General features: G+C 41.0%; 1 protein-coding gene across 2 annotated transcripts in view; it reads right to left on the minus strand.

The window, feature by feature from the left end:
- The window catches only part of uts2r2 (urotensin-2 receptor 2), a 132796-nt gene that overhangs the window by 44602 nt on the left and 74900 nt on the right, over positions 1–13294 (minus strand). Inside the window, exons 7-8 of one of the 2 annotated variants that reach the window (XM_048555145.2) lie at positions 8823–8976; positions 2622–2690 (exon numbers count right to left, since the gene is read on the minus strand). In XM_048555145.2, coding sequence (XP_048411102.1) covers positions 2622–2690; positions 8823–8976 — 223 coding nt within the window. The remainder of the gene's footprint in view (positions 1–2621; positions 2691–8822; positions 8977–13294) is intronic. The other variant, XM_048555147.2, reaches the window with a different exon arrangement.

Here is a 13294-nt window from a genome sequence, read left to right on the forward strand (position 1 = left end):
GCCATCTGTACCACGCCTGTCTGCATCAACAGTCAGGTGCAAACACTCTGTCTGCAGGATATATGATAGAGGCCTGCACTCCATTGTTCTACCCACTGGTGGAAGTGCAAGGTGACAAAGGGGTTAGGACAGTGACCTCACAAACATGATTGTCAATGACTGCGCTCTCCAACTTGGTCTATGTGTCCCACCTCTATCTGGCGAGGTGCCCCCATTAATGATTATTGTCTTCTCTGCATTGCAACATGCTGTCTTTCATCCCCACAACTGACTGTTCCCAAACCCACCACAGCAGTGGCCCCTAATAAACCCCTTGACTTTCAGTGAATGAACAGGCCCAACCTGCTGACCAAATTGGAAAGATAGTTCCAAGTGATGAGTGACCAAACCACTGATTAATTTCCCTTGAGCTCCCGAATGGCCTACAATTAATCTTTGGACTGGCTATACGGGCCTACAGGACTGATAGTGGCACACTCCCAAATCTGTGATGATATACAGTCCCTGACTCTGACCAATCAAACACCTAACTGACAATGTACAATTCTCTGGACTATTTTGGATGTGCTAGTACCCTGTGACCGACAACAGACCCCTTTGACTAGACTGAGAATTACTGCCTTAAACTTTCAGACATGGCTTTTTGGTTGAAGTACAGGCAGGATATTTGCCACACAAGCTGTAGGTGCAATACTGAGGTACCACAGTGCCATTAAGAAACATCTCTTTCCCCTTCACTGATCAATACTAACAAACATGACACCTGCCTAGATTCATGTCTGTGCTAAAAGGCAAGGCAAGATGGTGAGGATGTACATTCTGAATGAGCGAACAGCATGTAAAAAAGCAAAGTACAACAAGGCAGCAATGCCATAAGTAGCAAAGGAGGCAGAAATTGAGTGAGTGTTAAGAGCAAATGAAGAGCTCTGAGACACGCCTTGGTCAGGATCTTGAGGTAGATAAAGTGGCCTAGCAGAAGCAGTGCAATGTTATGCTTTGGTGTCGTTAAACTGCACTAGTGAAGCAGAGAATAGCATTCGAAGTGATTCGGAGATGAGCCATGACAATGTGAGTGGCTGATACTTATCCAATTCTAATCTCCATGGATGAAGGATGCAGGCAGTCAGTGAACCTGGAGAATGCCCAGAGATGGTGGAAACTGCTGGTCAAGATGGAGATCTGGAGAGGCAAGCAATGACTTCAAGCCTCTAGGTATCTAGTCGGACCTTATATCAGAAATTGTTATGGCAATGTCTCTCCTCCATTGTGTGGGGAATAGGAGATTGCATATAAACAAGGTGGGAACAGGTTATGATGAGATCTTAATACATGAAAATTGACCCCTCACATTCTCATCTCACTGGTAAAACCTTGGTTGGAAAACAGCACTTTTGTTTTCTCAACATCAAAAACCACCATTTTCTCATCTCAATATATTCTCATCTCATTCAAGGGCTGGGAAAATTCCATCCTAGATATCTTAATTCACTACAATCTTTCCAAAATCTTTCAAATACTCATTCCTGTATTTATTATTTTACATTTTAAATCTAGATTGACTGTTGGTGGGCTGTTATAGAGTCAAAAAAATCATACCCCACAGAAACAGGCCCTTCAGCCCAACTCGTCCATGTCAACCAGGTTTTCTAAACTGAACTATCCCATTTGCTTGCATTTGGCATTTCCTACTCATGTACCTGTCCCAATGTCTTTTAAACATTGTGACTATACCCATGCCAGCTTTTGTGGATTAGTTGCCTTAGTTCAAGTATATGATTATTCCAAGGGTTTAAAAAATATTCAAACATGGAGTTTTGGTGCATATAATTTGGTCTCATCATTTTGTGGTATGTTATCTTCATACTCTCACGAGCAAATTTTACATTACCTTCTCTGGGTAAACAATGATGCTGACAGCCTTGAAATGAAGTCATGACAACAAGATTGCCACACTTGCTGCAGTGCATTTGACATTCTGACTTCAAGAAATCTAAGGAGTAAACTACAGATAGGATTTGAGAAAGGAAAGGAGAATTACAGAACATGGACATCAAATAGTGTCAGTGGTCAAGGTCTTTGTTTCTTTGACATGCTTCGACAAATTGGGCAACTGGCTCTAGCCTGCTCTACAAGTACTGATTGCAAACATGGAGTGACAAAATTTGGAATTTGCTAAGTGCACACATATCAGGAACAATCTAAGTGAAAATAATAGAATGGACTGTGCTAGCCTGTCACTGTTTTAGCTCAAAGTAAAACCAAAAATTATTTTAGATCAGGAGGGTATAGATGGAACTGGCACGTACCTTACTTCTGACAAGAATCATAAGCATGAGTTTGACATCAATGATATTCCTAATTGATAAAGATTCTGATTGTATTTTCCTAATCCGTAATATCCTTAGACAGGCTTGGTTCAATGGTCAACAATATTAGCTCGGACCTTATGTTGGACTGAGATTATAGCAGCATGTTGCAAGATTAAAGAAGGAGCTGTTATCACAATTTATACGAAACAACTTTTCAACTACAAAAGAACTGTTTTCCTTGATTACTCTTTCAGAATTGCAGTTTGAAGTTCAAAAACATAGGCTTATTTATCAGAACTAATTTTAACATACCATTTCTCTTGTAATAAGAGCAGGAGTCCTCAATTTAAGTTTTCTTCCAATAAAATTTTTCAAGGAAAGCTCATCATCCCAGTCAAAAATGAATAAAGATAAAAAGAAATTTAGTACTTAAGATCATTCGTATAGATCTACAATGCCACCACAACATCCAAATAAGACTATAAAATGAACGTTAGGTATCATGAATTGTTTGTTAAAATGTGTGTGGAAGTACTACTTACTGAGTTAAGTATTTATCTTAAGGACAGTGGGAAAGGATTATGATAGGTCCTTGACGTTATATCTGGGTCTTAGACGATCGAATATATTCGAAGACCAGAGAATTTAGGAACAGTATGACATCATTCGCCCCAGTGAATTTGCTCAGCCGTTCGATCCTGGCTGACATGCTTCCTAACTACATTGTCCTGCCTGTAACCCATGATCCTCTTATTAATCAAGACACATCTATCTCTGTCTTACGTATACTCAATGGTCCCAACACTGACCTTGTGGAACTCCACCAGTCACCAGGTGCCATTCTGATAAGACCCCTTTATCCCTACTCTCTGCTTTCTGCCAGTCAGCCAATCTTCTTATCCAGGGGAGTACCTTGCCCCTGACATCATTGCCTCTTATCTTATCTTACAGCCTTCTGTATGACATCTTGTCAGAGGCCTTCTGGAAATGCAAACAGGTCACGTCCACTGACTCTCCTTGCTTGTTATCTCTTCAAAGAATACTAACTGATTTGTCAGGCGAGGCCTTCCCTTGATGAAGCTGTGTTGACTCATGCACTTTCAAGTGCTCTGCAATCTCATCCTCAATAATGGACTCGAAAATCTTACCAGCAGTCGAGGTCAGGCTAATCAGCAATAATTTCCTATCTTCTGCCTCCCTCCCTTCTGTGTAACATAAAGCATTTTCCAGGCTTCTGGGACCACTCTGGTGCCAGTTATGTCCTGAAAGATGCCTCCTCAATAACCTCCTCAGTTATCTCCTTTAGAGCAGTGGGGTGTAGCCCCTCTGGTCCGGGTGATTTATCCACATTCAGACCTTTCAGTATCCCAGCACCTCCTTGTTAACGGCCACCACACTCACCTCTGCTCCCTGACTCTCTTGAAATGCTGGATATGTTGCTGGTATCTTCCACCATGAAAACTGATGCAAAGTACCTATTGGTTTATCCACTGTTTCTTTGATTCCCTCTCTACTTCTCCAGCCTCATTTTCCAGCAGTCCAATGTCTTGCCTTTCCCTTGCCTACTAGAAATCTACTTAAAAAAATCTCTTGCAATCTTCTTTCGGATTACATGTTAGCATACCTGCATATTTCATCTTACCCCCCCACCTCGCACTCCTCTTCCTGCCATTTTAGTTGTCCACTGCTAGTTTTTAAAGGTTTCCCAATACTCTGGCTTCCTACTAACCATCAGCTAATGAGGTGCTTTTCTTTTGATTTTATGGTGTCCCTGACTTTCCTCATTAGCCATGGTTGCCTCACCCGGCTTAGTATGTTGCTTCTTTCTTGGGATGAGTTTTTGCTGCACCTCCTGAATTACCTCCAGAAACTCTTGTCATTGCTGCTCCACCGTCTTTCCTGTTAGGTTCCTCTGTCAACCAACTCTGCATCAGCTCCTCCCTCATGTCTTGTTATTACCTCTACTGAATTGTGATACCACTGCATCTGATTCCAGCTTCTCTCTCTCTCAAACTGCAGGGTGAATTCTATCAGGTTGTGGCCCTTGGGCTTCCTTCATCTTAAAGATCCCAATCAAATCTCATTACATGTAACCAAATCCAGAATTGCCTGATCCCTTGTGGGCTCTACCACGAGCACTCACCAAAATGTTCCTAGAGCAACATGCACCCAACAGGCACAAATTTTAGCAGCAAAGTTCTACTGTTCAACATCGACCAGACAAAATATTTCGCTCTAGCTTACCAATATGAATATGCCTAACTTCAAGTACACATTGCCACATTATTTCAAGAGGTAAACACAGCCAATTCTGTGCCTAGAAGATGCTTTACAATTACCATGTCCCAGCCACCATCATAATAGCTGATGCAACAGAACTAAGAGACAAGCCAACTCCATAAATGGCCCAGGCCTGGAGATGAAGCCCTGCCCTTTATTCTTTACCAAGGCAGGTTTCACACATTGCTGGCTCCCAGCCTGACGTGGCTGCTTCCAGTTCTTAAACCCCACCTTTTTCCAATCTTAATTTGTTTCAAGTTCAAAATTAAGCATTGTTCTTCTTCAGCCTTATCACTGGGAGTTGAAACTATTCACATAGACAAAAGTCCTCTGCCAAAAGCAAAGTCTGGAATTTCTTCCATACGACATATTTTGTGATACAGGCTGTTTTGTGGCTTGTAAACTGCATTCCCAGCAGACATGTAGCTTTGGCCAGTTCAAGCTTTTCCTGCAGGATGTAGCTTCACTGCAGTTTGAGAGCCACAAACCAGTTTGGGAGGACTGCTGGGGCAGATGACAGCAGAACAGCTCTTAAGACTGCTTTAAAAAGGTCCTTTCACCTTACCCTCACCCCTTTAACACTGCCTTGCATCCAACCCCACTGCCATCGCACCTTCCCCTCCATGCACCCCGATAGCCAGACAACTACTATGCAGCCACTGTACCCGGTGTGGCTTCCTCTACATTGGGGAAACCAAGCAGAGTCTTGGAGACCGCTTTGCAGAACACCTCCGCTCAGTTCGCAACAAACAACTGCACCTCCCAGTCGCAAACCATTTCCACTCCCCCTCCCATTCTCTAGATGACATGTCCATCATGGGCCTCCTGCACTGCCACAATGATGCCACCCGAAGGTTGCAGGAACAGCAACTCATATTCCGCCTGGGAACCCTGCAGCCATATGGTATCAATGTGGACTTCACCAGTTTCAAAATCTCCCCTTCCCCTACTGCATCCCTAAACCAGCCCAGTTCGTCGCCTCCCACCACTGCACCACACAACCAGCCCAGCTCTTCCCCCCCCACCCACTGCATCCCAAAACCAGTCCAACCTGTCTCTGCCTCCCTAACCGGTTCTTCCTCTCACCCATCCCTTCCTCCCACCCCAAGCCGCACCCCCAGCTACCTACTAACCTCATCCCACCTCCTTGACCTGTCCGTCTTCCCTGGACTGACCTATCCCCTCCCTACCTCCCCACCTACACTCTCTCCACCTATCTTCTTTACTCTCCATCTTCGGTCCGCCTCCCCCTCTCTCCCTATTTATTCCAGTTCCCTCTCCCCATCCCCCTCTCTGATGAAGGGTCCAGGCCCGAAACGTCAGCTTTTGTGCTCCCAAGGTGAGGTTTTGTCTGGTTTGGTTCCAGCAGTAAGAAATGGTCAGAAACTGGAACCTCTGTGGTGATTAGCTCACCTCCTGACTTCCCAGAGGCTGCCCACCAGCTACACTGTACTAATTAAAAGTGTGACAGCACATTCTCCACTTGCCTGGATGTGTACAGCTCCCAACAACTCTTAAAGAAGGTGAACACTATCCATAGCAAAGAAGTCCACTTTCCTGGCACTCCTCCCATCAACTTTCATTCACCCCTTGCACCATTGACACATGGTGATCATGTACATAGAAGATGCACTGCAGAAACTCACCAAGACTCCTACAACAGTACCTTCCAAACCAGTGACCTCTGGAAAAGGACAAGAGCAACAGATGCAAGGACCACCACTGCCTGCAGTTTCCCCTTCAAGCCTCATATCATTTTGACTTGGAACTATACTGGTGTTTCTTCACTGTCACTGCATAAAAAACTGGAACTTCCCTTCTAACAGCATTATGGGTGCACTTACATCAGACGGAGGGTGGAAGCTGAAGATCCACCTTACCTAATGCCATTTGGGCTTGCCAACAAATGTTGGCCTCGCCAGCAACACCCAAGTCTTGTGACAATTTTTTTTTAAGAAGTCTCCCCAAACTAGATCAACAGCTTATTCATCCCTTCGGTGGGTTGCCACATTCTGCAGCGTGCCTACTAGCTGCTACAGTTGTTTATAAAATAACAACCAATGTCACTTCTAAAGTGAATGTTAATTGTAATAATGCATTGGCAGCACTGAGGGCATGAATAGCAGCTAGTAATTGCAAGTTCCTTCTTCAAAAATCTCCTGCCCACGTGTGCCAATTTGATTTAACCAAATGGGGTGTGTCTTTTCAATGAAACAGTGTCGTCCATGCCGAACAAATGAAAACTCTTTGGATTTTTGACTCTTGGGCACACTGACAGATGTGCAGTTAGCCACAAAAGCCCTCAAAATGAAAGGATAATACCTACATGTATTGCAATAACAATCATGCAAAAAATGAGTTTTCCAGAAATATGACCAATATGGCAAGTGTCTAATAGACTGCCTTTCATTGGGAATATCCTTTATCCAACTGTATGATATTCACACGTTTTCATTTTAAAAATCAGGATTGTCTATGGTGGAACATATCAAATTAATTAATCTTTCCTCAGTAAAACTTTTAAAATCTGGATCCCTTTGATCATTAGCACAAATGAAAATTACACTGTAGTTTCACTGTGATATTCATTGTTGAGGCAAGAATTAGGTTTAATTAATGTAGATCATGTGCTCAAAGTTTTCAACAGCAGTAATGACATTAAACACCATGTATTTATTTGTTCATTTCCCCTTTCAATTCCATTGACTCTGCTTATCTTAATAAATATTGCATTTAGCCACTGTGCTTGTAACACTGAAAAAAAAAATCGAAGTCACACTGTAAGCACAGCTTGTCCCAGACTTTTGAACAGGCCTCTCAATTGTTAATGTCAATCTCTCGCTCTCTGCACCTTTTTTGTGGCCATAATGCTATATTATTTACTCTATTTTACTACCTGACATTTTGTATGGTACATTCTGCCTGTAGAGCATACAAAACAAAACATCTAGTTATATGTTGTAACAATAAATCAAATCAAAAGTACATCCACTATTTACTGAAGTAAACTGAGTACTGTGCTCGTCATACTGTAAAAATACTGAACATGGGTGACACAGTGGCTCGTAAGCTGTATAGAGGCTCAGTGGTTACCACTGCTGCCTCACAGTGCTAGGGACCTGGATTTGATTCCACCCTTGGGCGATTGCTCGTGTGGAGTTTACATATTCTCCCTGTGTCTTCATGGGCTTCCTCCCAGTCTAAAGATGTGCAGATTAGGTGGATTGGCCATGCTAAATTATCCATAGTGTTCAAGGATGTGCAGGCAAGGTGGATTAGCCATGGGAAATGCACAGTTACAGGGACAGAATAAGGGGTGGGTCTGTATGGGATGCTCTTTGGAGGGTTAGTGTTGGCTCATACTGTTGGAATTCTATGATAATAAGCAACTCACTATTAGAAACATCAGTTAGATAGCCCAGCATTTTTCATTACAGAAAAACTGCAATGTGGCACTAAAGAGGGCTCCTGTCATTAACCGAAGATCTGTAAAATCATATTTGTTGGCGGTTCTACAACCACCATATATCAACCACAATATTTTGGCTTCGACAAAGCTCCTGTTCAATTGTAAAGGTGGCCATACAGCAGGCAGAAAGATACAGCACAGGTCTTGCTCAATAATAAGTAATGGCTGATCCTGTTCTGGTATCAAGTGGAGTTAAGTGTCGGAGCAGGTTTGGAGAGCTGAACTGCCTACTCCAGCTCCTAACTCCTATGTTCTTATGTAATATGCATGCACCTTCCTGCAAAGTGCTTCCAAGGACACTGCGCTGAAGGATCAAGTCGGTCACAACAACTAAATTTTCAAGGAAACAACGAGGATCAATAAACTTTCCTGTGCTTAGAGCGCATCTAAAAACAAAAATTTCTCACTAACAGCTCAACTCTGAGATAGCAAGAACTGCTGATGCTATAGTCAGAGACAACACAGCGTGGAGCTGAGGGAACATAACAGGCCAGGAAGCATCAGAGGAGCAGGAATGTTGATGCTTCGGGTCGGGGCCCTTCTTCAGAAAAAAAATTGTTGTATGAGTTTCTAATAGTTCTCTTATAAAAGATGTTGTAATGAAACAGACTACAACATTGCATACACAACACTGCAGCCTAAAGAACAGGATGGACTGCACAATACATTTCACACAGGCTGCAGTATGGAAGCTTAATTCAACACATGAATTAGTTATAAATTGGTAAGCTTTTCAAATCAAAAATAAAGACATCATCCATTACCTTGTCAATGTGAGGATGCCAATACTCATCATGCATTGTCTTGGCTTCAGTATTGTTCATCCTTGAGAAAAAGGTGGGTTTTGTGAGATGCAGACGAGTCGGGTCAATCCCGAATGATTGAGCTATTACTTGCTGAATACGCCCTCGCACATCACTGCAAAATAAAAATCAATTTATAATTACTTAAAATAATTAAGCTTTTGAATCTTTGAAGCTATGATCTAATTTTCATCAAAAGCTAAGGTGTTGACCACTGCAGCCATTTTAGTCCATGGTTCTTCCTTTTTACAAATCATTTTAGTCCATGAAAGGTATTCTGTCTCACAATCAGATGACACAAGTTAAAATTTACCAGTATCAAAAGAGACTAAATATTTCAATTATTTTCACATAGTACACAGCATAGGGAACTTCTCTCTCTAAGAACTGAAAATGTTGGCTGAAATAACTCCAATAAACCTGGTATCCCGTCATCAATTCACCCTTTTCTACACATGGAGAGTCCCTGAAACTGATCTAGCTCTCTCAGAGCCAGCTCTCAGAGTGAACAGGATGCCTGACATTCTGTTCTTATCTGTCAGCCAGGGCTCCCTGATTGGATCAGCTTAAACAACCCTAATCAGGGAAGTCATTCTATGACGTCCACCTGGCTGACCTTGTTACAAACTGCCCGTGTCTGAGGTGAGCAAAATTTTGAGATATGTCGTCTGAACAAAAGGTGAGTCATTGGTAACTAGTTGTTTAAAGAGACCATAATTTAACAGAATGGTGAAACACACTGAATGTGTCACTTCTATTAAGATGAGCTTATGAAACACATGCATATGAAAAAGCATTGTTTTAGCTGCAGAGTTTACATCATACTAGTTTGAATTGCACAGTTTACAGGACAATTTTAATTTCATAAATTTACACAAGCTTGACTGTGTCAAATATTGGAACCAATTTCCTTATACACTGCTAACAATGGAAAACTTTGCTCTGAAACTTCTGAAAAGAAAGAATTGCAAATAAGTACAAAATTTATGTTTTAAATTGATTTTAGAAACGTATGGGGCAACTTTCTGGCATGTTTTTACATGGATCAAGTTCATTTGGAATGTAAATAAAGCCACTGAGCAAACGTTTTTGGAGCTGTGTTTGATGCTAACCAGATTCATAAAATATTACAAAATGCTGTTACAAATTTCTGGCATTGCCGACAAATGTAACTTAAATTTTCCAATACAAAGTTGAATCCCAAAGAATGGCAATATTTTCTGCCCTACATGCCATTAATCAATGATCGAGCACTATTACTTTCGATTTAACGTGCACAATCCAGAGATATTACCAAATTCATGAAAAATGTATTTTCTTATTTCGATAGTATTTGACTTAAACATTTGCAAATATGATGTCTCACAAATTACATACTAGAAACAGAGATGACTCCCAGAAGGTTAACAATAGTGAGGAACTTAAAGGACTTAAATTTGCTAAATGGAGACAAGAAATTGGAGCCTTTCATCCTGTATTCATCAGAACTGGGATGCAAGAAAAAGGCATGAAACATGAGATAGTAGGAACTGCCGATGCTGGAGAATCTGAGATAACACGGTGTGAAGCTGGATGAACACAGCGGGCCAAGCAGCATCAGAGGAGCACGAAAGCTTGATGTTTCAGGTCGGGAGTCTCAAAAATGAATCCACTATTAGATTTAAATCTGACTTTAGAAATTATATATTAAAAATCCATGCTGTGCTAAGTGTTACATCAGAAACCAATTTAAAGGTCATCAGCCAGGCCTGTAATGTGTTGATTTTTTGTGTTACTTATAAAAGTCCACAGGAACCTGTTTTACATAGGCAAAGAAACTGTACATACATTTCAGTAATGGGGTCATAGAGACGGTCAAACTCTGCTGTGTTCCGGCAGCAATATCCTAACCATTCAGAATCTACCTGCCTGCTGTGAGAATTAAGATTGACAGTTAACTGTTCTGCTGCATTTTCATGCCAACATTGGCCCAACCTATCAGCACCGTGTTCTCATTCTGTATAATTAATGTCTCTTGTTTGAAGTGACTTCTTTACATGCTAGTTCTGATCAGTACAAGATGAAAAATTTCAATTTTATTCTCCTTTTAGCAAGGTCTAAGTTTGTACTACCAAGAACATAAACTAATTAATATCAACAGAGAAAATATATTTGAGAAACTTAAGAGTCTAAAATCTGCCAAATCTATTGAATTAAATGGCCTACATCTTAGTGTTCAGGAGTATAAGCTGTGAACAAGTGCTTGTATTAGACACTCTCTTTTCCCAGCAGGGTGGAAGCTTACAAGTGTGACACCACTATCCAGGAATGGAAGGAGACAGAAACAGGAGCCTTAGGGCCAGTTGGCTTGGTATCACTCATTAGCAAAGTGTTAGTATCCATTATCAAATAAGTCTTAATAATGAGTCAGGAATACAAACTAGGATCAGACAACATCAATGTGGTTTTAAGGAAAAGGAACCACGTTTGACAAATTTATTCAAGTTCCTTGGGGATATAACTTTTAGGGTAGATAAAGGGAATCAGTCAAGCAGTATAGTTAGATAACCAAAAGGTATTCAAGAAGATGTCCTTCCAAAACATTGTCACAAAAGATGAGAGCGCATGGAGTTAGGGGTAATATGTTCATATGAATGAAGGATTGGTTAGTAGGCTGGCAGAAAAATGTAGCAATAAAGGGGATATTTTTACGTTGAAAGGCCCCCACTGGTGGAGTGCCACAAGAATTAAATAGAGGCCTCCACTACTTACGATCTATATTAGATGAAGGGAGGAAGATTAATGTACCCATGTCTGCAGATAATACAAAGCTCAGTGGAATATAAACTGTGAGGAAGACACAAGGAGTCTGCAAAGGCATCCAGACAGGTTAAGTAGGCAACAATTTTATGATTGCAGCAAAATGTGGGTAAGTGCCAAGTCAAGTTGGTCAGTTTGATATCATGAATGGAAAAGCAGAAGTTTTTTTTTGAAAGAGTTACAAAACTCTTAGATGTTGATATTCAGAAAGAATTGGAAATGCTTTTGCAAGGAATGCAGAGAATTATCAATTAAAGGGGAAATTGACATGCTGACCTTTATTGCAAGTACATTTTAATACAAAAGCAAGGAGGTGTTGCTACATTTGTTATACGTTCAGTGAGACCACATCAGAAGAGCCGTGCATAGTCTCCATAGCTCCGAAAGGATAAGACTTAGGGGCAGTACAACAAAGACATACTGAATTTGTTCGTGGGATGAAAGGATTATCCTGTGATGACAGGTTAAGTAAACTGGAACTAAACTCTCTGCTGTTTAGAAGAATGAAGGAGATCTCACTGAAACATACCAAATTCAGCCTGACAGAATAAGGATTGACAGGCTGTTTTCCCTGGATGGGGAATCTAAAACACAGTGGCACAGTCTCCGGGTCAATCATTTAGGACTAGGACTAGGACAAGGACAAGGACAAGGAAATATTTTTTCATCCACAGGGCTTTGAATCTTTGGAATTCCCTCCACCAGAGGGTGGTCTATGCTGCATTGTTAACAACATTCAAGGATGGAATAGATAGACTTTTAAACTGCCGGGGCTTAAGGGACACATGGAGTAGGCATTCAGGCAGTTTATGAAGTTGAAAATCATGCACAATCATATACTGAATGTGTAGTACACTTATGGGAACATGTGGTCTATGTCTGTCCCTGTTTCCCATACTAATTCAATCACCTGATTGCCACCGATATACAAAATTAGCATTGTTAAGCTATGTTTTGGGTTTAATTAAACAGTATACTTTTTAAGCACTAAATTTCCTGTTCTACTTCAGTTTCTATTGTCCTCCCCATCTGAGTTCATCAACACTTCTGCAAAATGAAGATTATTTCTGTACTTCATAAACAATAGAGAAAATTCAGTGCTTGTGAAAAATTAGTGCAAGAAACAAAGAAAGAATCTGCCCTTAAAAAAGATGAACTAGACCAAAAAGGAGCAAGGACCTTCCATCGCTCTGAATTTGAGAAGCATGGATCAGAATGGGTCCTTGAAAATTGTCAGGGTAGTTACATTGTGTGCAGAAATGCAATGCGCATGTACTTACTAATGGTAAAAATACACCCTGAGTTCAGAAACAATTTCAGAGCAATAGTTGGCTTGTGTCACTGCCTTATGGAACAAAAATGTTGTGCTTTGCAACAGACAGACAAGATGGCTCAGAGGCTATCCAAACACCTTGATAGCAATGTGACCAGTTCCTAGAGATTCATCACCAGTCATCAGAAAAACACATGAGCATCCACTGTCACATTGGTGATATACATAAAACGTTATTCAATTCTGATATCTCCAGTAGACAAACTGAAGAATGGATAGGTTCAAAACAATTCTGGTGAAAACAATAGGAAATAAAAAGACAAGATTCACAGTGGTAAGGCGTGTGGGTAAAAGGAATGAA

Source organism: Stegostoma tigrinum, chromosome 22, assembly GCF_030684315.1.
Source record: "Stegostoma tigrinum isolate sSteTig4 chromosome 22, sSteTig4.hap1, whole genome shotgun sequence".
NCBI classification, from domain to species: Eukaryota; Metazoa; Chordata; class Chondrichthyes; order Orectolobiformes; family Stegostomatidae; genus Stegostoma; species Stegostoma tigrinum.